The sequence below is a fragment of the Pelophylax lessonae genome (assembly GCF_965119305.1).
Source record: "Pelophylax lessonae genome assembly, chromosome: 3".
Classification (NCBI taxonomy): domain Eukaryota; kingdom Metazoa; phylum Chordata; class Amphibia; order Anura; family Ranidae; genus Pelophylax; species Pelophylax lessonae.
Window position 1 is genome coordinate 636,621,978 of NC_138770.1, and position 26,345 is coordinate 636,648,322.

The 26,345-nt window shown below is 45.2% G+C and overlaps 1 protein-coding gene across 2 annotated transcripts in view; it reads right to left on the reverse strand.

Annotated features, from left to right (window-relative positions):
• The window catches only part of THADA (THADA armadillo repeat containing), a 1,178,628-nt gene that overhangs the window by 1,125,023 nt on the left and 27,260 nt on the right, over positions 1 to 26,345 (reverse strand). For both annotated transcript variants that reach the window (XM_082249837.1, XM_082249838.1), the window contains exons 7-12: positions 22,166 to 22,214; positions 19,328 to 19,518; positions 17,075 to 17,169; positions 13,832 to 14,049; positions 8,445 to 9,136; positions 618 to 772 (exon numbers count right to left, since the gene is read on the reverse strand). In XM_082249837.1, coding sequence (XP_082105963.1) covers positions 618 to 772; positions 8,445 to 9,136; positions 13,832 to 14,049; positions 17,075 to 17,169; positions 19,328 to 19,518; positions 22,166 to 22,214 — 1,400 coding nt within the window. The remainder of the gene's footprint in view (positions 1 to 617; positions 773 to 8,444; positions 9,137 to 13,831; positions 14,050 to 17,074; positions 17,170 to 19,327; positions 19,519 to 22,165; positions 22,215 to 26,345) is intronic.

Here is a 26,345-nt window from a genome sequence, read left to right on the forward strand (position 1 = left end):
TTACAGTAACAGTGCATATATATAGCACTGATTACTGCAGTAATGTCACTGGTACCCCCAAAAGTGTCAAAAATGTCAGTCAGGGGTCCGGTCTGTCCGCCGCAATGTCGCAGTCCTGCAAAAAAAAATCGCAGATCGCCGCCATTACGCGTTAAAAAAAAAACACCAAAAATGACAGAAATCTTTCCCTTTGTTAGTAAACGCAATAACTTTTGCGCAAACCAATCAAAATACGCTTATTGCGATTTTTTTTACCAAACATATGTAGCATAAAACAAATTGGCCAAAAACTTTTAAAAAAATTGGTTTTTACATCTTTTTTGGGGGGAATTTCATATAAAAAAAATGTGAAAAATATTGTTATTTTTTCAAAATAAACGCTCTTTTTTTGTTTATAGCGCAAAAAGTAAAAATCGCACAGGTGATCAAATACCGCCAAAAGAAAGCTCTGTTTGTGGGAAAAAAAGGACGTAAATTTCGTTTGGGTACGGCGTCGCACGACCGCGTAATTGTCAGTTGAAGTCGCACAGCGCCGAATCGCAAAAAGTGGCCTGGACGGAAGACAGCAAAATCCTCCGGTTGTAAAGTGGTTAAGAAAACTATCCAGGGTTTCTCACCTGATCATGCCTATGGACAAGGCCTTGTTGTATCAAACCAGTGGAGACCCGACCATTCCATGCGTAATTTTCTGTAAATCGAAGATGTCCATGTGCCCGGGCTGTCCTCAGACACGCCATAAGAGCGCCTAGAGCCCCTCGGTTACTGCTGGATCCTACAGGTTTTAAACAAGTGTAAATAACCTTTTATTAATCACTCCATTGAAAGACTGCTCTGTAGGGATCGACTGATTATCGGGGGCCGATATTCACTTTAAGTATCAGTTTCGGTCACAAACTTGCCGATTTTGCTTCAAGTGGGTGTACCGGAGTGATGCCTGCAGCTACAGGCATCACCCCGTTACAGTTTTTAGAGCCGATGGTCAGCTTTCTTATAATAACAACCGATTCGGAGCGATTGGAATTCGGCACGCCTGGCGGTCTCCGATGTAGTAACCTGGAAGAGATGTCATGACATCACTTCCGGTTACTGGAGCCTTAACCAGTACCAGATTTTTTAAAAAATGACAGCATTCAAAACAGCCAAACTTGGCGTTTTGAATGCTTTTAAGTGCAGAGGCGGTATTTGGGGTCTTATAGACCCCAGATCCATCAATAAAGAGTACCTCTCACTGCTAACTATGGTCACAAGGGATGGTAACATTCCTTGTGACGGCAATAAAAGGGATAAAAAATAAATAAATGGGATTTGTCTTACTGTAAAATCCATTTCTCTGATGTTCAATGACGGACACAGCTCCTGATCTTCTTGACCATTATTTATACTGCCCCCTACAGGAGTAAAACACTAGGCAGAAAAAGAACTTACTACGCCTATGGGTAGTCCCAGGAGGAGGTATACTCCCCCTCTTTGCTATAGGTACTCCGTTTTGTTACAAGCAGTGTCAGAATATTACCACTCCATAGAGGGGTGGGTGCTGTGTCTGTCAATGAACATCAGAGAGATAAATTTTACGGTAAGTCAAAAATCCCATTTTCTCTTTCGTTCACTGACGGACACAGCTCCTGATCTTCTTCCCCATTGGGACGTCCCAAAACAGTGTCAAACATGAGGGGTGGGAACAGCAAAGAAAAAATTCCCAAGGCTAAACCGTAGCCAACCAGTTAACAGGAGCTCAACCAAAATAAATGGAGCCCACCTGAAAAACATACTTCCCCAAAGAGGGAACAAGCCCCCTAAACAGCAGCCTGCAAAACCTTGCGGCCAAAAGAGGCATCCGCAGATGCCAACACATACACTTTATTAAATGTTGTGAAAGTGTGTACTGACGACCAAGTAGCCGTCTTGCACACCTGCGTTACTGATGCCTGATGACAAAAGGCCCAATAAGCACTGGGTGCCTGCGTAGAGTGTGCCTTCACAAGGAAAGGAGGAACCGGACCCTTAATCGAAAAGGCCTGAGTCACCCTCTGTCTGATCCATCTAGAAATGGTCGTAGATGAAGCGGATAGTCCTTTTTGAGGCCCATCCGTAAGCACAAATAGTGAGTCTGACTTCCTAAAAGACCCCGTAGCTGCCAGGTACACCGGAATAGCCCGAACCACATCCAGGGCATGCAACGCAATTTCCTTAGGATGTTTTGGCCTGGAACACAGGGAAGGCAACGCAATGTCCTCATTCAGATGGAAATCAGAGACAACTTTTGGAAGGTACGACAGACAGGGGCAAAGAATCACCTTATCCTTGTGGATCACCCAATAAAGGGAACGACAACACAACGCCACCAATTCCGACACCCTGCGCACAGAGGTGATAGCCACCAAAAAGGCCACCTTCTGAGACAGCATAAGCAGAGGAATCTCCCAAATGTTCTCAAAGGGAGGCTTTTGGAGAGATTCAAGTACCAAGTTGAGATCCCAAGCCGGTAGTGGGGACCGCACTGCTGGAGTCAAATGTTAAACCCCCTTAATAAACGTACGCACCAGGGAGTGCGTGGCCAAGGGACATTGAAAAAAGACCGCCAAAGCCGACACCTGACCCTTAATGGTACTTAAGGCTAATTTCTGCTCAACCCCCCCGTTGGTGAAGGTGAAGACCCGAGCCACCGAAAAAGAGCGAGGGTAAACACCAAGCGACTCACAACACTAAATGTACGCTTTCCATGTACAATGGTAGATCTTCCTAGAAGTAGACTTCCTAGCCTTCAGTAGTGTGGGAATCACCGACCCAGACAAACCTCTATCCTTCAGCACCTGGCTTTCAACATCAAAGCCAGCGACTGTAAAGCAGGATGGAAGATTGGGACAGCAGATCTTCCCTAAGAGGTAGTCTCCAAGGGGTGTCAGCAACCAGCCGCACCAGGTCGGCGAACAAAGCCTGGTGAGGGGCAATCCGGGGGCCACTAGAATGACCGGAATTCCTTCTGCCTCGATCCTGCGCAAGAGTCTTGGCAGAAGCTTGAGAGGAGGGAAGGCGTAAATCAGACAATACTGGCCACACAGGAACACCAGCGCATCAGTGGCATCCGCTAGCAGATCCCGTGTATGTGCCACAAACCTGTACACCTTCCTGTTGACCCCAGACACCAACAGATCCACCTGGGGGGTGCCCCATCAGAGACACAGCTGACTAAACACCCCTGGATGAAGGGACCACTCCCCTTGGTCCAACGCCTGCTGACTGAGATAATCCGCCTGTCAATTTCCCCCCCCCCCCCCCCTGGAAAGTGTACGGCAGAGAGTGTCCGAACAAAAACGTTCTGCCCACCGAAGAATGCCGGCCACCTCCAGAGCTGCCAATACACTTCTTATTCCACCCTGGTGATTGACATAAGCCACAGCTGTGGCATTGTCTGATTGGATTCACACTGGACACCCCTGAAGGCGATCCGTCCAGTGTTTCAGGCACGGCCTGATCGCTTGGAGTTCCAGGACGCTGATCGGGAGTCTGGACTCTTCCATTGTCCAAACTCCCAAAAGTGCCGATCAAAGACACCTCCCCAACTGGACAGACTGGCATCCATGGTGACCACTGTCCAATACAGGGGGAGAAAAGATTTGCCCTGGCGAAGAACTGGAGAGCGAAGCCACCAAATCAGAGACCTTTTTGTTTTTCGTCTCAGCTGAATCTGATTGTCCAGAGACTTCGGACACTTGTCCCATTTGGCTAAGATCTCCCTTTGAAGGAACCTCATATGGACCTAATATGGAACTGTGCAAACGGGCCTGCCTGGAAGGTAGAAACCATCAGTCCCAGCACCCGCATGCAAGTCTGGATCGACCAACATCTGCTGGACAGCAGGAGATGAATCACAGCATGCAACTTCTGGAGTTTGTCTACAGGAAGGAACACTCTGGCTACAGCAGAGTCTAGAGTCAGAGCCAGATAGTTCAGTATTGTGGAAGGAACCAGAGAGACTTCTGAAAATTCAGAAGCCAGCCGAACTCCCTATAGTGATGTCCACGTTGTCCATCAGAGTAGGAGACTCTACTCGCAAGAGAAGGTCGTCCAGGTAGCCCAGCACTGTGATTCCTCGCTGACGTAACAACGCCAGCACCAGAGCCAACGCCTTTGTTAAGACCAAAGAGTAACGCCACTAACTGATAATGCTCCTCTCCCACGGCAAAGAGGAGAAAGCGTTGGTGACAGACACATATTGGAATGTGTAAGTAAGCGTCCTTGCTGTTGATAGAGGCAAGGAAATCCCCCTGTTGCACGGATGCCACTACCGAGAACAGACTACATTCTGAACTTCTGTACCCGCACAAGGCAGTTCAGGGCCTTGACATCCAGAATTGGACACACCTTTCCTTCTTGCTTCGGGACAGTGAACAGGTTTGAATAAAACCCCTGAAAACATTCCGGAGTTGGAACCGGAAAAATTACCCCTTGAAGTAACAGGTCTTGCACCGTCCTGAAGAGGGCTTGCAATCGGTCCAGGGACAGAAGCACAATGCAAGTAAAGAACCTCTCTGGAGGGCAAGAATGGAACTCGATCTTGTAGCCGAACCATATCACTTTGTGGACCCACTTGTCTTGCACCAAGGTGGTTCACGGGCTCGGAAACCAGTGAAGACATCCTCCATACCCAGGCACTGGTGAGGGTGCACCTTCACGTAGACGGAGCCTTGTCTGCGGGTCAGGAGAACCTAGCTTCGGACTTGCCAGGACAAGTTTGCTTGGATCCCCTCAAAGAGGCCTTGAAAGGCTTTGAACCCTTGTCAGCTGACCCTGAGGGACGAAAAAAGCTTCCTGTGAGCCGAGAAGGACGGGCCACGTCTGCGACAAGGTTCTTTACCCTTACTAGCCTGCGGAAGAAAGGTGCTCTTCCCCCCGTGAGACTCCTAATGATGTCATCCAGGGTAACTCCAAATGATGTCATCAATGGTAGCTCCTAACAGGCGATCTCCCAGAAAAGGAAGATCAGTTAAGGCTCTTTTAGAGGTCTGGTCCGCAGACCAACATTTGAGCCACAAAATACGTCTAAGGACCACTGCTGAAACAGACAGACAGTCTAGAAATCAGGGGAGCCGAATCCAAAGAGGCATCACAGATAAACTGCAGCCCTTGAACCAACTGGTCTGCCAGCTCCGCAAAGGCAGATGGGAGCTGCTCACCCTCCAGGTCACGGCGTAAAAGCTTAGCCCACTCGGTTAAAGTTTGTGACACCAGGGCAATGGCGAAGACCGGTCTGAGTACCGAGCCGGCCACAGTGAACATATTGCGGGCCACAGCCTTCGCCTTTCTGTCAGCAGTATCCTTAAAAGCCAGCAATTCTTCTACTGGAATTATGGTCGCCTTATTCAACCTGGAAACCGGGGGATCCACTACTGGTGGAAAAGTCCACTTCTTAAGGAGGGACTCTTCAAATGGGTACCTCATTGTGAATCGCTTAGGGACCAAAAAGGGACATTTTGGACGTTCACACTTTTTTTTTTTTTAGACAAATCTGTCAAAATAGGAAGGAAACGGAAACACCTTCGCCACTCTAGACAGTTTGTGAGTGCCAAAGTGAACTGGTGCCTCCGCCACAGCTTTAGCTGCGTCCTCACACAGACACAATCAATGCGTCCACCAGCGCCTTTTCGTGCAAGGCTACAGGAGAGGAATCATCCTCACTATCTAAAAAAAAAAACTCAGGGTGCGAGGCCGCAGACCCTTCAGGGCGGGCCTGTATGTGGCGGCCAGATCAGATTCAGAATCTGAGAAGACAGATGAAGCAGGGGAAGGCGGAGGGCACTTTTTACTACCTAGCCGCCATAAAGCCACCTCAATCTGGGACACAAAGGACTCTAGGACCGCCATCAGTGCATCAATGGATGTTTGGGACCCTGAGGGCCCTGCAGGCTCTGGGAAAAGGTCAGGTGGGGAAATGTGCTTCAAGGACTCCATGAGGAATAAGAGTACCCCAAAAAATTAAAAAAAAAAAAAAAACACACTGCTAAGGGACACTCAGTCCACGCTGGTAACACCACCCGGTCACCGGCCACAGAGCACCCCCTGATCCTGCAGCAGAGAGAGAGGACCCCACCAGGCAGTCACCGGCAGCACCAGGATCAAAGCACTCCTTGTGCGGCATCCAAGAAAGAAAGAGGCCCAGGAGTAAGCACCAGGGGATAAGGAGGGGCTCTCACAGCTAAAATGGATGCCCAGAAGGCTCCACAGTAATGGTCGCCATTCAATTCAATGCCGGACTAACACAAAATGTCCACCCTGGCTACACAAACATGGCAACCAGCCTATACAGAAAATAGGCTACAACAAAATGGCGGCCCCACGAGGCTCCCAGGGTGGATCTCCTGGACCCAGGCAAGACACAAAAGGAAGAAGAGGGGGCCATGGCAGGAGCCCCCCACCAGGGACAGCCCCACCCCACAGCCGATCGCCGGCTGCATACCCCCCCCCATTGCCAGCACAGCACCCTGCCCCAGCAGGTAGCCAAACCACCATACAACCCCAGTAGAGGTGGAGGAGGAAAGGGGGGGCAGAGAGGGGGGGGATAGATAACCCACAGGCCATCAGACTCAAGGGGGGGTGCCTAACGGAAAGGAGGGAGTCCGACCGTCCCAAGGAGGGGCCCGTATCCACCCCAAAACCCTCCAGGGGAAGAGGGGGGATAGCTACTCACCATACCAGGAACCAGATGAGCACCACTCCAGACAGAACCTCCTCGCCATGGAAATGGGTGGGCTGTTGGCCAGGAGGAATGCTGCGACCAAGGCCGAGACCCGGTCGTATGCGACCTCGCAAGGCGTTTAACTCGCAGGCCTGCCCCTGTCCAGTGGGGCTATGTCGCGGCCGACCTAGTGCGGAGCTGAGGTCTGCATTTGCGTGCTGGCCAGACTAGGGTGACCACTGGATACAGATTATCCAGCCCATCACCCAGTCCAGCAGTTGATTGTAGATCTCACAGGAAAAAACCAGGAGAAAAAAAAAAAATCTTTCTAAAGAAAACATTGCCAGGAGATCCTAGCAGGGAACTAGGTCCTTACTCTTGACTAGGCAGAAAAAAAACTGAGTACCTATAGCAGAGAGGGGGAGTATACCTCCTGGGACTGCTCATAGGCGTAGTCAAGTTCTTTTTCTGGCTAGTGTCCTAGTCCTGTAGGGGGCAGTATAACCAATGGTCAAGAAAATCAGAAGCTGTGTCTGTCAATGAACGAAAGAGAAAAAAAAAAATGTAAAAAGGACAGTATAAAAATAAAAACGTTAAAATGTACAGAATATTGGCACCTAATATCAGCTATCGGTCTGAAGGGTCGCTGGAAAACCGGTATAGGCCCTGAAAAACTATAATGGTCGATCCCTACGGCTCAGTATTTTATTGGCAAAACAAGGAACATATTAACTTCAACAAATATGCAAGATGACACCACAAAGAAAACAGTTCAATCAACTGAATGAAAAAAAATTCTACTACCTTCAAACAGGTGACCCCAGTTTATGCCAATAAGCATGACATATAGTCACATTACAGAGAACTAACCAACAATGTACTGTACATTTTCATGCATTTTGTTTTACTTTCCAGAACATCAAAATGCGCAAAAAGAAAAATCCTAACCAGATGGGACTTTACTGATAGGCAATCAAAATGCCTCCACTAGAAAGTCCATTGCTTTCAGTAAGGCCTTTTAACAACAAAACTTTGCTCTGAAATAACTTGAAACAAAAAACCTGCATGCTGACCAACATTTTTCTATACAAGATATCTGAATGGTCACAGGAGTACACTTACTTTTAATCTCCTGTGACCCAGTCAGCTGATAGCAGGCTATTGCCTGCTATCAGCTGATGTGGCAGAGCTGCACCAAGCTCTGGAAGGGTTTTGACAATATTGTAGTGATCGACCCAGCTGCCAATGTGACAGCTGGGTCCACCCCTCAGGGCATGGCTCCTCAGCCCAGCGCTCCAGTTGGCACTGGAGGAGTAGTGGAGTAAAGAACAGTGACTGGTAATCCCTGCTCTCCGCTTGAAGCAGACAGAACTGAGTGATCAGCGGTCATGTGATCAATCAGTTCTTGGTCCTATAGCTGACATGGAACAGCTGCAACATTTCTTCAATGCTGCAGCTTAGAAGGCAGTATAGGGAGAGAATATGACTCTCCTCATTTAATAGAATTACATCTATCGGAGTTGCCACTAGGTACTCCACAGATCTGTTAAAACTTCAACTCCAGCAGCTCATAGCCAAGATCAGGCTTTCCTTTCACTCCTAGTGGCTGGATGGTGTCAGGGAAGTGAAAGAAAGTAAGCATAAGTGTGATTTCTATATATGTGGTCTATATTTCTGTCCTGACAAGTTCATTCCCATCAGACATTGGGCATACAGATGGTTTGTTATTTTGAGTTTTAACAAGGACACAGACTCACAGAATACAACTTACCAATGCTGATGGCAGCAGAGGACTGTAGATGGTCTATCATGTAAGTTAAACTCTCAGGGTTACATTTGAGCAATTTAGGCAAATAATAATCAATGATGTACGTAGTCTGGGTAACATGTTCTTCACAGAGGCGTCTGAGAAGAGGGGAGACCCAAACACACTGCCAACGCTCAATCCAACAGCTTTCTTTACTGGCCAGAAGTTGCTTTTTGTGGTTGACAAACATGGCTTCCAAGAGGTTAGCAGCATATGGAGCAAAGGATTGGTCCCACATGACATCCAGGATCTGTTCTGGGATCATATGATCTACAGACAAGATCTGTTCGGTTCCAACACATTCCACCAGACAGGCCAGAGAGGCATATTTTCCCTTTGAGTGCCACTCCAGACTCAGTAATTTATGAGTAAGCTGACAAAGAAACGGGTCTACTTCTCTGTTGGATGTCACAATCACAGCTGTGTGGTGGATTTGGAGAATGTTCCTGAAGATCTGCTTGGTTTGATGTCGGACAGCATCCAAAGGATGTTCCCAGTGTATGTACACATATTCTAGAAGGCTGCACATGGTACTTGAGCTGCCATTTAGACAGTCTTGCAGATCCTTGGAGCAGGAATGCAGAGAGCCCAGGGCTGCGTTTGTCCACAAGGCTAGGATTCTGGACAAATACAAGGCCGCGCTGGACTCCCTCAGGCTGAAATATAAACAACAAAAGTAACATTTAGGAATAGACTAAAACAGACTGAAGAGAACAGATTAGGAAGAGAAGAGCTAAAACAAATACAACTGACTAGTACCAAAATAGGCTAAAAACCTTTTTTTTCTTAATATTTATTTAAAACGTCTTAAAGTTGAACATCAGAAAATACAGACATAAATAAATGAGATAAGATTACAGAGGAGCTACAGTCTCCAAACTAAAAATTGAATTACCACATCCTCATCCTTTTTATCATTAGCTGCATCTACTTTGCTTTTTCTCATTTATGGCCATATATTTATTTGCCAACATAGCAATTTATTGTCACCTGCAGAAATCCTAAAGCCAGCACAAGTGAATTCTGGGATTTTGTGCAGCTGGCTACTCAGCGCATCTCCCAGTCTCACGCATGTGCAGTATTGACAGTGGGTGGCGCACATTGCTTAGGATACCCAAAGGCTCCTGGGATCGATGATGCCAATATACCAGGAGTCTTCGGGATATCACGTATAGGTTATCCTATACAGCCGCAACCGGGAGAGGAGCGAAAAGCTAACTATAAAAGGTATTTTTACAAAAAAATAAAATAAAACTATAAATAATCCAAATGTTAGATACTGTATATTCTATATACGGGAGGCCATTGGGATAAGCAATGCTAAAAAAAAAAAGGATGAAGATATGCTTTAATTATTGATATTTGCAGCTTCGGAGCCAGTCTCTGGCCTAATTTTTACAGCTGAGATGAGACAGGAGCCTTACATTTCTTAGCAAACAATGTTGTTCAGCCATGCAAATCCGTGCCATGCAAATCCGTAACATTGAAGAATTAGTGATATTTAAGTGTAACAGACCATTAACAAGTGAAATTACGTGGTGGTTTTTAAAATGGTTATAAAGTCAAAACTTTTTTTTTTTAAAGAATCATACTTACCTAGGTGGATGCAGCATCGGCCCCAATGCTGCATTTGTCCCCCGCTAGCTCTAAGACTAAGCTCTCTTTACTTCTCCTTCAATGCTTTCCTTGCTTTAGGGTAACAAACATCCCACTACTTTTTGTGGAAATATTTGACTTTAATATCACTTTAAATGCTATTCTCTGAAAATCCCCAAAAAATGCAATGCCAAGCCCAAGCTGCCCCTGGCATGGGGCAATAGCAAGGGGACTACATTCTAATAAATTAAAAGAGACTCCTAATCCTGCAGGAAATGAAACCTTTAATCAAAGAAAAATCATAAAGAAGTTCAAAGTGGAATTTGGTTAAACATCAAGATCCTTTAAGAAGAATAGAAGAGACAAAAGACAGTTAGACTTCATGCACACTGGGGCTTTTGTAAATGTTTTTCACTTAGCAGGCAAAAAGCAGCTTCAAAAACATGACTAAGCCACTTTTTTTTTGAAAAAGTGTTTTAGGTGCATCAAGCGCTTGGGCGCTTGTTTAATTGGCCCAAATATTAATTTATACTGCCTATTGAAATGAAATAGCCGGTTGCTAATTCTCTTTTTAAAAGCCTGTAGCGTGTGAAACACACTCAAAAGACTTCACCCGGTGCATAAAAAAGTGCACACACACAAACGTGAGGAACACAAAAAGTGCACAGGGTGTGCAAACAAATGGTCTTCCCTCCGAAGAGGTAGGACCCGAACCTCGATCCCCCGGGGCGCAAGACTCCTGACAGGGATTTAAGGTACTCATGGTCTGTCTGGCCGAAACCAGACTGACCCCGTTCTTCAGGGGGACTGCCGAAACAGCCCCCACCGAGTACTAAGTGGGGCTCCCCCGAAGGGAGACCCCATGAGAGAGGGCAGACCAAGCCAAAAGGCCATATCCGCCCCCTCCCAAGACTCAAGGTAGGGCCCGAGGACCCACACCCTACAAGTCGTGCAGGTAAAAAAAGGTGATAGAAAAGTGACAAACTACAAAGAAAAGGCACACACAAACAAAAAGGTGGGGAAGGGGAAGTGGAGAGGTGAATTAGTGCCTAAGTGAAAAACAAAGGCAGGCCTTCCGGCCGGAATAAAAATTCCTCTGGTCGAAGCCAAAAGGCCTTGCCCAAGAGGCAGGTGCTTAAAAAAGTGTGCGTAGGTGCAGTGACCATGGTGCCGAAAAACTCAAGGCGAGCTGCCCCTCACCAGTGAGAATTAAGGCACCCCTGGGCTGCCACCCCAGGGGCACATACACTACGGGCTTTCTCTACCCCGGCCCAATGGCCAGACCGAGTGTAGCCCTTGCCTATCAGGAGGTTTGGAACGTGGACAGCTTAGAGAGAGCCTGCCTTCAACTGGGGACAAGCCTTTTGCAAGGCCAGATTCAACCCAGGAGGAAAGGCCCTCCCACCGCCATCCCCATTCCTCACCAATTACATCCAGGAGCAATACTAACCGTCATTTCCCAGCTTTCTTGCTCCCTTCAAACTGGTAGGGGCGGACCCATTCAAATCAGGAAGGCATTGGAACCCTCCGGCTTTCTCTGGTTTGGCCTACTCCGGTCCTCCAGTTACGCCCAGAGCGCCCCGGTATACTTCGGCCACCACCGATACTAACCTTCAGGTTCCATTCCAACACTGATAAGAACAGATACTACACTTGATCTTAGCCAAAAGGCCGAGAAGCGAATAGCCGGTTGCTAATGGGGCATTTGGACGTACTCGCTACCGAGCCTCACTCTGTCTCCATGAGTCACACAGAGTGGGGCTCAGCCCCAATCCCGGCTCCCTCATCAATGATTGTGACTGACAGCAGCGGGAGTCAATGGCTGCTGTATCTGAGCCAATGAGAAAGGAAAGAGCCGGGGTAGAAAAAGCCCGTAGTGTATGTGCCCCTGGGGTGGCAGCCCAGGGGTGCCTTAATTCTCACTGGTGAGGGGCAGCTCGCCTTGAGTTTTTCGGCACCATGGTCACTGCACCTACGCACACTTTTTTAAGCACCTGCCTCTTGGGCAAGGCCTTTTGGCTTCGACCAGAGGAATTTTTATTCCGGCCGGAAGGCCTGCCTTTGTTTTTCACTTAGGCACTAATTCACCTCTCCACTTCCCCTTCCCCACCTTTTTTGTTTGTGTGTGCTTTTTCTTTGTAGTGTTTGTCACTTCACTATCACCTTTTTCTTCCTCTGCACGACGAGTACGGTGTGGGTCTCTGGGCCTACCTTGAAAGTCTTGGGAGAGGGTGGACACGGCCTTCTGGCTAAGTTCGCCCTCTCTCATGGGGTCTCCCTTCGGGGGAGCCCCACCCAGTACTTGGGGTGGGCTGTTTCGGCAGTCCCCCTGGAGAACGGGGTTTGCCAGGTTTCGGCCAGGCAAACCATAGGAAGTACCTCAGTCCCTGTCAGGAGTCTTGCGCCCCGGGGGATCAAGGTATAGGTCCAACCTCTTCGGAGGCCAGACCATTTTCGCACACCCTGTGCAGTTTTTGTGTGTTCACGTTTGCGTGTGTGCACTTTTTATGCACCGGGTGAAGTCTTTTGAGTGTGTTTCACACGCTACGGGCTTTTAAAAAAAAAAAAAAATGAGAAAGGAAAGAGCCAAGAAAACCATAGCTCTCATGCAAATCACTGCATTGAGAACAGGCTCGGGTATGTATTTAGGGTTGGGCAGCATGCAGAAGGTTTTTTTTAACCTTATTGCATAGAATTCAGTATGGTAAAAACCTTCTGCCTTTACAACCACTTTAACACTCCCTCTCATTGACACTCCTCCATTTAGAGTAAAGGAGAACAGAGTTTGATACCTTGCCCGGCCTTTGTTGAGTTTACCTTCACCTCACCCAGGTTCTGAGCTCAGTGATTTATACAAGCAACTCTCCCATTTCTACAAAGAATCCATAAATCCATATATGGTGTACACTGATGTATTTGCCATATGTGAACTCTCCCAGCCAACAGACAGCAGTAACTAGGCTTTAAAACAAGGCCTTATTAAGGGAAGCCAGGTAGATCCCTGGCATGGGCAATACAGAAAATTAAACCAGACATAATGACCATAGGCATGGTGAGCTTACATGTGACAAAATACAAGCCAACTTCCCCTTGTCTACTACCACTGTAAACTTCGGTGCACTTCTTACCTTAAAATGTATTTTGTGGCTCCATGCCTGAATTAAGTATCAGATCTGCATTAGCCCCTCAACAGAGTGTTACTAGATTTTGCCATAGGAGGCTGCGGCTGAAATTTTTAAACCCGCACATGCATATTAGGACCAATTTAAACAATCGCTAATTACCTACCAGTCTGTCTTTGAGGTGTGGGAGGAAACCTGAGTACCCAGAGAAAACCTGAGTACCCAGAGGAAACCCCACACAATCACAGGGAGAACAACTATGCAGATAATGTCCTGGCTGGATGAGAACTGAGGAACCCAGTGTTACAAGACATAAGTGCTAACCACTTAATCACTGTGCTGCCCAAACAAGCTATAACCTCACATATTGTGCTTTGTTCCTGTGGGGAAGGGGGATTTAGAGGATGCAAGTAGCAATCCTAACAGCCTGTCTGCTTTTTAAATAGAAAAGGACTGAACTAAGAAAATCTAAGAAAAAAAATAAAGCGGTTTGGTGGAGTTGCTCAAGAGCTAGCACTTACTAGTCACAAAATAATAAACAATCACATACGAATAGCAATGTCATGTATAATAGGATTTCTCATTGCTTCTATATACCTTAATAACCTCATTAAAAAAAGAACCCATACCTACCGTGCACTGAGAGACAGCAGAACTCTAAGCAGGTTTAGAAGCAGCGTCTCCCCTCCTGGGCCTAAATCACCGTTTCTCCAGTCCAGCATAGCCAGGGCCCCCTGGCACAGGAAGAGCAGCACGGCGTCTGGAAGTTCCTTACACAGTGAACCACAGCAACAGATAAACCAATCGGGAGCATCAGATGAATCAACAGACAGTAGGACCAGGTCATTCACCTACAAAATGTTCCAAATGTCAAACTACCATCAACAGGCTTCTTAATGGGGAGAAAAAGTGTACCAATCACAGAAGCCAGAAAGACCATGTTAAAAAAAAAAAAAAAAAAAATAATAACTTTATTTTACAGATGTCAGTGGGACATTTCCTGCAGGTCTGATAGTTTTCTAAAAATTGACTGACGGGCTACCAAACGGAAAACGTATTTTTTTCACTGCAGGTGTTAATACAATGATAAAATGAGAGTAATTGGGATAATAACAGGGAATGGTGAAACTTTAAACAATCCAAGCAGCATTTTCTACATATTTTGTTCACTTATGCATGTTCCAATTATTGCACCCAATGAAATTGGAGCGATTTGTTTGATTTCATGAAGGAACCCTAATGCTGTCGCTGTACTTATGGAATACAATGCCTGGAATACAATGCCTGCAACAAACATGGCTAATTCATAAATAATTGCAGAGCTTTTCCACGTCACCTTATACTTTCTGTGCCTCCATATTAGCCCTTTAATGAATGTGATGGGCAGTATTAACAATATTGAGGCTTAAAGGCTAAGTCCACCATTTGCAAAAAAAAACAAAAGTAGAAAATACTGCAACAATGACTTTATGACATTGACCACTTTTTGCACTGAAGCCTGAAGAGCGTTGCACCCATGATTAGTGAATGACAGGTGCAATGCAAGGGCTCCATCAATGTTTATCCCAGCCTCCATATGGAGGTACAGAGCTGGGCTGGAGAAGTGCAGATGGTCTACAAAGGGTGAAGGAAGAGAGATCACCGGTTAGGCTGTGCACAGTCCTTCTACTGTAATGCAAAAGAAAAAAGGTGGGTGTAGGACCCAGAGAAAGTTGGTATGAGGCGACCTCAGACAATAATGCAGTATCAAAAAGTATCAAATTTAAATTGAAGTCAGTACAAAATAACTTCACTATGATGTAGTAGCCTGTGAGCAGGAGTCTCCAGCTGTGAGCGCTGATAGTCTCTTACCAGTCAAGCACCGCTGTGAAGCCTCTAGTGCAGTAATCAACATTGATCCATGCCACTGACACACGTGTGCAGCCTTAAATACAGTCCTGACTGTCGGCTGTGTTGGTTCCTAGAGTTTGTTGGTCCCTTTACCCTTTCCAATGTAGTAAGTTTGCTTCGTGGGCTATGCAACCCTTGGTTAACATGCTTCACCCAACCACAATTTGGCAAGCTTCTTCAGAAGAGGGATGCACCACCCATGGCCGATGAAGCAGCCGACAGTCAGGACTGGATTCAAAGCTCCACACGTGTGTCAGTGGCATGGATCAATGTACATTACTGCAGTAGAGGACTCTCGGCTTCACAGTGGTGCTTGACTGGTAAGAGACTGTCAACGCTCCCAGCTGGAGGCTCCTGCTCACAGGCTACTACGATCCCTTAATGCCAATGGTTGAATGACAAACTGTACGTCTGTCTGAAATCTTCCATTTCATTTACCAGCTGATTATCGCAATTGTCACGGACTCCCAGTCTTCTCTGTATCAGCACTGTCCCATAAACGGCTGCACACACTTTGGGAGATTCTCCCCAGCAGCCCTGTGCTTACCTTTAAGTCTGGCTAGCTAATGAACACTTTGTTCTCCTGCAGCAGTCCTGTTATTACCTCGAAGTCCGGCTAGTTATTGAACACTTGGATCTCCTGCAGAGGCTGCCACCATTTCTGCTGATCCTACTGTGAATATTCACATAAAAGTTCCTTGAAACGCTACTCCTGGATATACTGCTAGCGTGTTGTTACCCACATCCCATATGGGGGGACCCCCAAATCCATTAGACTACTTAGCTTCCCATGTTGACATTGTGATTAATTGGGAAATCCCCCTGCTCCCAACTGTGCTTTATATGAGGATGTCACTATCATGAAGGGACACAACAATAAGCTAAATGCTTGCACTGAAGATTGACATTGCTCTGCTGAGCTCTCTACAAGACTGTTGTCTCACCATGGATAAAAGAGAAGATACGCTTCATCTGTCTTGCGTGTTATAAAAGGGCCCCAATGTGTGCTAATTTTATGAGAACGTTGTTATTGCGGTGATAGGTGGAGGGCTTTAGTTTTCATTATGAAGTTATTTTGTACAGAGTCCAATTAAATTTGATAATTTTTGATACTGCATTATCGTCTGGGGTCCCTTTATACCAACTTTTACTGGGTGCTAAACCCACCTTTTTTTCTTATGCATTGCAGTATATTTGTTGGTATGCCACTCTCTTATGAGGTGGAATGACGGATGCATAATTAGAGTCCCTCACTAATTCCCCTGTCCAAGTGTGAGTCTACTCCTTTTCAGTTTTGCTGCTTCTACTGTAGCGGCAGATGGGACTGGGAGTGATCTCAGTAAATGGCTATGCGGCTGTGCATGGCTCCGCTGAATGAAAAAAAAAAATAACTTTCATCCAGAAGAAGCACTCCTTGATTCGGATAAGGGAGAGGAGGTTTGTGGAATTAAAGTATGTGACCATACTTCAAGTTACACTTTAAATATATGTAGAATATGAAACCTGGTCCAAAACCTAGACCAAGCCTTAAGAGGTAAGGTTTCCTTCTACAGGGAATGTTGATCTTTAAATGACCTATATTTCTGGCACTTTTGATCATACTGATGAATTGTATTGATGTAACTAACATCTGCTTTATCATATGCTCTGTCTGAATTGCTCAGGTTTGTGACCATTTTTTTTTTTTTATTACACAAATATAGCTAAACAGGCATATGCCATGTGGCCTCATTTATGTCTATGGAAGGTCCATACTCCTATGAATGGTTGTGAACTCCCTGAGTAAGGACCAGCCAAAGAAATCACTGACAAGAGCAATAAACATTGCCAGCAAAGCATGTGCAAGCCCAGGAATGGCCACACTATAAAACTCTCTATAGTGGGGCAGAAGGTAAGTGTTATTCTCTGTGAGTTACACCGAGGTAGAGGGGGGTTGTATAGGACAGATACACTAAAGTGAAGTTGAACTTTAATGCTGATACTCACAACTTTGGCAAGTTTTTCACTGTTCCGAACCATGGTCTTCAGGCAAAGGATGACAGCCATCCCTGAAGTGCTCTGAACATTTTGCAAAATGTCATCTGAAATAAAGAATGCTTCATAAAATAATATATACATGTACACAATACTTTGTATTTGCTCACCATAAGTACTCAGCCCTGAGAGGTCCCGCCATCCTGCAGGCTCCGCCAGTATAGTCCACATTGCTGGAAGAAGATGGATGGAGGCACAAACGCCACTGTGAGCCCAGGAAGTCTCAAGCTCACCAGCATGGAACGCATGGGCGGAAATGACGTCACCGGAAGGGATGCAAGTTGGGGCTGGAACTGAGGAATGCAGGCTACACGCTCGGAGCTCACAGCTCCTACTACTGGCCAGAGACTTCCTGGACTCAGAGTGACGTTTGTGCCTCCATCCATCTCCTTCCAGCAACGTGGACTATACTGGCGGAGCCTGCAGGATGGCGGGACCTCTGATGAGCACGTTTATTATCTACACTTTGTGAGCGTTTTTAATTCTGTGATAAAGTCTGTTAATACTACATTCAGTTGGAGCGCCCCCCCCCCCCCCCTTTCGCTTTTCTCATTCTAATTTTAAAGGAAGGCTGCAGCTAATAGTTACTCTGTTCATGATTGATGGACTTATAGACTGAGCTTGCCTGCTTATAGTTATAGCCATTGGTTACGAGACTTGCTCTAATGTGGGCATACATGCTCTGTGCGCCAGATTTATTTTGTTTATTCACTGAAGCCAGGAGGTCACAAATACCTTTTAACAAACAGTTTTCTATGTCTCTAAGGTATTCCAATGGGGAGATCTCTGTGTGTTATTTTTCCAGACATGCACACCTCATACCACCATTATAAGTGGTCTCTCTCTTTTCAGCTGGATGAATTTAGTTTAAAACCTAAAGCTTAATTCCAACTTGCTTTTAAATAGAACTGAAGAGAATAATCAATCGCAGCATAGAGCATACCTCTGTACCATGTTACTCTGTTGTCTGCAGATCCCCTGATATTCTGGGTTTAGCTGTGGCTATGTATCATGTGACACTGTATATCCTGATGATAGACTATGTCCCATCTGTAGTCTTTCAGACTCTGCAAATGATGTAATTTCTTTCACAGCTCTGATGGTGAGTGAGATTGAATATATCCTAATTAGCATTTAATTCCGCCTAGTCACACCTACAGAAAGAGTCCAAACCTCCCAAGTGCTTCCTCACAGATCACAGCATTATTAAAGGAGGAAACATCTTCATACACAGGCTGTTCTGAAAGCTAGCTGTGCTGCTGCTGGGCAGAATGGAATGGATCACTATTAGAATTCAGTGATGCCTAGTTAAATATGCCGATCAGTGTGAAGTGGGAAAGTCCCACCCCTCAGATCCTGCCCTCTACGTAAAGTTTAGTACATTTATTGAGATGTAATAAAAACACTCACATCGGTTCAAGATTACAAATGGTAGGTGGGCACTTTTTATTTCCAGCTTTGTTGGAACCTTTGGATTATTGGTTCATTTGATGGCTGCCCTACATGTTGGACTTTTTAATCATGCATAGACTATTATGGACTTTTTCTAAAGTGTGCGGCTGATGCGCCCGATTTAGGTTTTCTACGTAAAGTGATTAATTTACATATGAAGAAAACATCTTCATAACAACCTTCTATAGCCCTTCTTCTGTAGTCTTGCATTAAGCCATTATTCTTTGGCATGCTGCAAAACAGTAATGACACAGGAGGAGGTATGACACATACACCTTTCACCACCCACATGAAGGCCCAGAAACACCCACAGTAATCCTAGGACCCACTCACAGAACTTCCAGAGCTAGTACAAGTGTCTCCCATAGCCTGCCCTGAAGCTACAGAGGCTCAAAGGATCATGGGACTTGAAAAGGAAGGAAACAGCAAGTCAGAGAACTTTGAAATTCAACCAGAAGGAGGAGGAGTGGCATCACAGACACAGAAACCTGCTGTATGCAGCTAAAGAGGTAAGTTACACACAAACGGACAACAGGGTTGTGATTCTTTTACATGCACAATGCATCTGTTTTGTGGATGAAAACCTGAAGTTTCTCTTTAAGTGAAAAAAAATATAACGTAGGGAAGAGAACAGATACCGCGATGACCTGAGAATCTATAATATGTAGGACATGACACATTCACCTTTTAATAACCAAGAAGTCAAAAACAGATTGGGTAGACAGGTGAAGTACAAGGTCAATGCAGACTTACCATCCAGTAATAGGTTAGTGAAGCAGCATAGCAGGTCACACATCTCTTTCCATAATAGAGGATGAGAGTCCAATCCCAGAGGCTCCTGGACAGGCTCAGGGGACTTCTGTAGTAGAACCATAGCCAACTTGATTGCTGTTAACAGATCATGCATGAGTTGCGTCTGAGCAAGCCCATCACCCAGCACCTTCCTGAGATGAGACAGACATGAGGGATGGAACTTTTGAGATCTTTATTTATTGCAGTGACTTCAAAGAGAAATGAGTCTGATAAGATTTTAAAAAATTACAATATTGTGTTACAGGTTTTCAGGTGTGAATAGTTAGGAAATCAGCAGAATAAACACTAGAAGGTCATGTGTATTGTTACTGTCATAATATCAGCTTGTGGAAATGGCGGTTATATATCCTTCTCTTCCCCTATACATAACAACATGCTATTGTCAAAGTTATATTTATTATTTCACTGGGAGTAAAAGACAGATACTTTTAATGGACACTGAGAATATGGTTTGGATAACTTCAAATGGGAGAGTAATATTTATCAACAATATCTCTCAAGAAATATGAAGATTTGATCCCACTTTACACTTTGAGGTTTATAGCCTTTTGCCATTAAGTCTGTGACTCCTAAATAACCAAAGCAATGCTTTAGATGTGTATTCCATGTACTTCAATGTAGGAGACGGACAGACTGTCACTGGCAGGCTCTCACTATTGTCTGTCGATTGAGCTGGGATGTGGATTGTGTTAAGTCTGTGTTCCATTGTTAAATGTTAATGACCTCACATGGTTTCTGTCCAGATGGCTAGATAATTAGTTCAGGTAAATTCTTTTTCTGTATACAATTTCATCTGCATAGGATAATGTAATCAGGCAACCCCTGACCTGTGTGTGGTAATCTGATCAGGAGGGGGAGGTCCATGCTGTATATAAATTCTGTGTGACTGTTCAATAAAAAGAGATTCCAGTACAAGCCAAGTTGTCGGCTAGCTTTGTATGAGGGCGGCTGGGAAAATCTGATATCTATGTTCATGACTGGGAGGAAGCCGTATACTGACAAGTACAGTGTGGGTTGAAGTTCCCTTACAAGAACCAATGAGGAATAACTGCCGTATGCTAAAATTTCTCTACCAGATCCAGGCAACATTCTCAAACAAAAAGGAGCATGCTTTGCTCTATTACATTTTTTTTTCTAATAAAATGTTGTATTAAATCTGAAGTTTAGCTATTTTTATTATTTTTTTGCTGTAAAATGTTATTGTGCTAACTAACGTTTAATAAAGCATGTCCCACATCATACCGGCAACTGACTCCTGGAGAAATCTTCACTCCAAGGCTACCCCATCCTCCTCCTGTGGCTGAACTTACGGCACACAGTGGGTTTATAGCTGGAAGTTCCAGGCTGAGCTGGACTTGCCCCCTCCTCTCTCCTCTTCCGGTAACAAAAGTTATTTAATGGCTTTTTCTGCATGTAACATGATCTGTGAATAGGGATAAGAATCCTGTGACTCGGACTCAGCTTGCTTTCACTGCCCCTAACAGGATTTGTGAAAAAGATAAAATAACTTTTTTTTTCAATGGAGGAATAGGGAGGAGGGGGTGGATCCCTATCAGGAGCTTTTTCACAGCAGTTCAGCCCAAAGTTCAAAGTTAATAACGCCCTGCATGTCAAAGTTTAGAGACAGGAAGAGGACAGGGCATCTCTGCAGTGATGGTTTCTTCAGGATCCAGCTTCCCGCACAATGTGGGACATCCTTGAATACAGGTATGTTAACTCACTAAACCTAAGCCTGATGGCTTGGGTTCGGCAGCTCACCACATGACAGGGGCTCCTTGAAGGAGGGGTTTACCCGAAGTAGGAAATCCACATGTCAACTGCCAAACCAAAATAGTAATCGTTCAAAATCTTTAATCAACTGGTAACCGCAAGAAAAGAGAAGAAGTGTCAGCGTCACCTGCAGGACCAAGTGACAGGGAGTGCTCCACTGAGGTTTCAAACCCAACGGCTGACTGCTGAGGGTCAATGGCTCAGAGAAGCAGTTACACTGGGTCACAGCCATGGTCCTGGACAGTGAGCTAGAGCATAAGATTCCCTAGGGCGCAGATTCTAAGAGCCAGCAGATTTTCACCAGAGCCTCTGATGGTGAGGATGGACTTGTGCTGCAGCTGACTCCAGATCACGGCGTCCAGGGTCTCCCAGCTCAAACTTACGACTGGCTCTGATGAATGGAGAGGAAGCAGCAGTACAGGGCCACAAGGGATAGTGAGGAGAACAAGCCAAAAGGTTGGGGCAACAAGCAGATGGAAATGGTCTGAAGGACAAGCCAAAAGGTCGGGGCAACAGGCAGACAGGGATGGTCAGGTGAAAAAGACAAAGTCAGTACACAGAGATCAGACGTAGAGCACATGGAAAAAGACACTCAAGGAAGCCTTCACACAAATGTTGCTTGGGCATAATAATAATAATACTGGGAAGTCTGTGGCCCCCAAAGTGCACCACCAGTTGAATAATTAAAGATTTTGGACTCTCAAGAATGTAGTTTGGATCTCTAATAGACCTTAGACAGCTGTACTTTGAATGACAACCATTTATGGCTTCTGACTGGTTACCACTTACTGACCTTTGTTATTAAATAGGTATACATTTTGACTACATTACTTCTTAGTGAACTTTAGCAAAAGCACATCAACAGATCATCCTGGAGGAAAACACACACTTGGCATTTAATAATACAGAAAAACAGAACACATATTACAGGGAAAGGGGGTTACAATTTGTTTTTGCTCTTGATAATGTCTTGTATTTATTAGCAAGTAAAATATCTTTTGTACTCACTTGTTTTGACTTTGAAATGAATGTAAAACTTTTACCAGGAACTGAAGGGCTGTAGAAAAAAAACAAAACATTCATGGCCTTCAACTGAGAACTGAAAGATGTTCCTGCATAGATGTGTCTTATCTGCACAATGTAATTCTGCACAGATAATACTTCAAAGCAAGTTAACTAACTTGCATTTACTAAAACGACCACAAGGTGGAACACCTCCAGAAAGAACAGGGCATTCCTATTCTAAAAAAAAAAAAAAAGCACTTTTTACACAAATCACTTTTATATATCATCAGAGAAGACCATGTAAAATCCTGTCATATACAAATTAAATTCATAGTATATACACATTATGCTGTTTAAAAGTGTGCACTGTGAGGTACCTATACCATACTATATCCACTTTAAGACAAGGCCTTTTTCTGACACTTTTGTTTACATGTAAAAATCTGCAGTTTTTGCTAGAAAATTACTTAGATCCCCCAAACATTATATATATATTTTTTTTAAAGCAAAGGCCCTAGAGAATAATTTGATGGGTGCTGAAATTTTTTTATGTCACAGTATTTTTTACACTGTTGCTTTAAAAAACAAACAAACACATTGTTATCACTTTTTTGGTTATCACAGGGAATATAAATATCTCCTGTGACAGCAATAGGCAGTGACAGGTACTCTTTATAGAGGGACCTGGGATTCTAAGAGACCCTAGATCCCTCCTCTGTCCTTAAAAGCATTTGATTACACCAAGATCGGTGTGATCAAATGCTTTTCATTTTTAAAAATGATATGGGTGTAAGAAAAGTTCAGTTGGAACCAAACAGGCATTGGCGTGCATGCGCAGGCACATGAAGAAATGTACATATGTACGAACGTGTGCACGCACTGGTAGAAATGGCCTAGTTAAGCTGAGCAATGACAGAAGCACATTGCTGAGTGGTCTTTCAGCTTGTTCCTGTTTTACCTGTGCCCTGATCTGCTTCCTGCCTACCTGTGTTTGATCTGCCTTGACCTTGGCTCTCCTCTGGATTCCCACCTGCCTACCTGTGACCTAGGCCTGTGCTTTGACCCTGCTCCGGTCTCATGCTGTTGCACCTCGCTGCCCGACTGTGTACCGACTCCGGCTTGTATCCTGACTCAGATCTTGTCTCACGTTCCTAAACCCACAAAGCCCGGCTGTTGACGACCCCTTGGCTTGTGTTTCAGCTAAGCTCCTGCTTTCTCATCCAGCATCACATAGTTCCAGTTCCAGTGAAAGCAAAAGTGATAACTACATGCCTTGGGGAACAAAACATCGAAATTTTGGGTCCATGACCAGGTAAATCCCCAGAACTTAATCTCATTGAGAACTTGTGGTCAATCAAGAGGCGGGAGAACTGAAAAATATCCCTCAAATTCTGAAACTCCAACCATTGAATATGCAAGAATGGGCTGCCATCATTTAGGGATTGGCCCAGAAGTTGATTAACAGCACGCCATGGCGAATTGCAGAGGTCTTGAAAAAGAAGGGTCAACACTGCAAATATTGACTTTTTGCATAAACTTATTGCCGGTTCACATTATTGCGGATGCGCTGATCACATGTAATTCGGAGCGCACTGCTCCTTCATTACATGCGATCTCCTGTGCGAATGCGAGTTCAGCCATACACTTTGTAAGGCTGAATTTGCAGCGCATCCGCAGCAAACACGCACATGAGGCATTTTTTGAGCCGCCTCAGAATCGGATCGCACAGTGGTTCACACTTGTGCGATCCGATTCTGTGCGTACTTGCAGATCGCACTGCGATATGCGATCAAACTGGGGGTGTCGTTAACATTTAATTGACACCCCCTGCGTATCGCACATGGCAGTGTGAACTGCCAGATGTGCGGATGCGATGCGGGATCACACTGCATATTCGCAGCGTTCCCGCATCGCACAAATGTGAACCGAGTCTTAATGTAATTGTCAATAAAAGTCTTTGGCACTTATGAAATGCTTGTAATTATACTTCATAGTAACTTCTGACAAAAAGATCTAAAAACAATGAAGCAGCAGACTTTGTGAAAAATTTATATTGGAGTCATGCTCAAACCTTTTGGCCACGGTCGGTTGAACATAAGAAGGCTGCTAGTTTTAACCACTTGCCGACTGCCGCACGACTATATACTGCGGCAGTCAGCCTCTCCTGGGCAAAGTGACATATGGGCACGTCACTCGCCAACGAGCATCGTTCACTGACATCCCCGCGCGTGTGACCAGTGGCTCCGATGTTCGCCGGCCACTCGCGATCTCCCGCAGGAGAGGGAGAAAGACAGATGGCTGATGTAAACACATCCATCCGTCATTCTCCCTTAGAACATCACTGAGGCTATGCGATCCTGCTATGTAGGATCGTATGTCTCTGTGATGATCTAACAAGCCTTGCCCCTTGACAGTTAGAATCACGCCCCTAGGGACACATTTAACCCCTTGATCACCAATAAAGTTATCCCCTTCCCTGCCAGTGTCATTTTTACAGTAACAGTGCATATTTATAGCACTGATTACTGTAGTAATGTCACTGGTACCCCCGAAAGTGTCAAAAATGTCAGTCAAGGGTCCAATCTGTCCGCCGCAATGTCGCAGTCCCGCAAAAAAAAAAAAAAAAAAAAAAATCGCAGATCGCCGCCATTACTAGTTAAAAAAAACAAAAAAAACAAATGAAAATGACATAAATCATTCCCATAGTTAGTAAACGCAATAACTTTTGCGCAAACCAATCAAAATACACCTATTGCAATTTTTTTTTTTACCAAAAATATGCAGCAGAAGACAAATTGGCCTAAAATGTAAAAAAATTTTGATTTTTACACTTTTTTTGAGAATTTCATATAAAAAAAATGTGAAAAAGATGGTTATTTTTTCAAAATCGTTGCACTTTTTTTGTTTATAGCACAAAAAATAAAAATCGCACAGGTGATCAAATACCACCAAAAGAAAGCTCTGTTTGTGGGAAAAAAAGGACGTCAATTTAGTTTGGGTACAGCATCGCACGACCACGCAATTGTCCGTTACAGTCACCCAGTGCCGAATCGCAAAATAGGGCCTGGTCTTGGAGCAGCCAAATCCTCTGGGGCTTAAGTGGTTAATAATGAAGAAAAATATATCAGCGCAACACCCAAATACAGGGAGGGAAGGAGAGTTTGACGTCACCTGTGGTCAAACAAGGAAGTGTTACAGCGGCGCCTGGACACCGATCGTATTGTGATTTTATGCTGTATATCAAGTAAAAGGCTTTTATCTATTCAATAAATGTGCAAGTTTTGAAGGTATTACACTATGGTCTGTCCCTTTTCATTTTATTTGGGGGGATTGGAGATGATCTAAGTGTACAGAGGAGAAAGAGTGCAGTGGAGAGAGGCGGTCTGAGTCCATACCTTCCTAGTGACAGCTCATACCAGTGGCGGAACTACCAGGGGTGCAGCAGTCGCACTTGCGACCGGGCCCTGGTGTCCCACCACTGTGGGGGGGCCCGCTGACTTCTCTGGTTAGGTTATACTGCAGACGGAACAGGGACACTTGCTGCACAGCGCAGCGGACCACCCACACAGTCTCCGCCGGGTCCGTGCAGCTGCAGGCTGATGAAGGGGCATTCTGTGTGACCCTGCGCATTTAAGGAGGGGTGAGCTCCCTCCAGTCACCTGTCCTCCATCTATCTCATCAGAATGCATGTGCTTCCATTGTGGAGACTCTTTAAATTGTAGAGTTAGGGACTGCAGATATCAGGGTGCCTTGGCGCGGCCTGCAGCTTATGCATGTATTTGCAAATGTGTGCAAATAAACCCCTGTTTTTAACGCATACTGTTAGACAGGTTAATTTGGCTGGTTGGTAAGTAGTGACTGGAAATCCCTTCGTTTTTGAACAGCGCAGCGGACCACCCACACAGTCTCCCCTAGGTCCGTGCAGCTGCAGGCTGATGAAGGGGCACTCTGTCTGAGAGCCAATCTGCTGACACAATACAGTGATGGGGGAGGAGCTGCAATTGTGATTGGTTGTGATGCTGGATGAGGATGGATGTCACAGGAGACACGTGGAGCAGAGGGAGCCGAGAGAGACAGCAATGCAGGGGGAACCGAGTGCACACTGACACCAAGTAAGTGTCACTGAATCTATTCCCCACCACCGCTGCTTATTTAATCCATCCCTAGCCCTGACACTCATCCC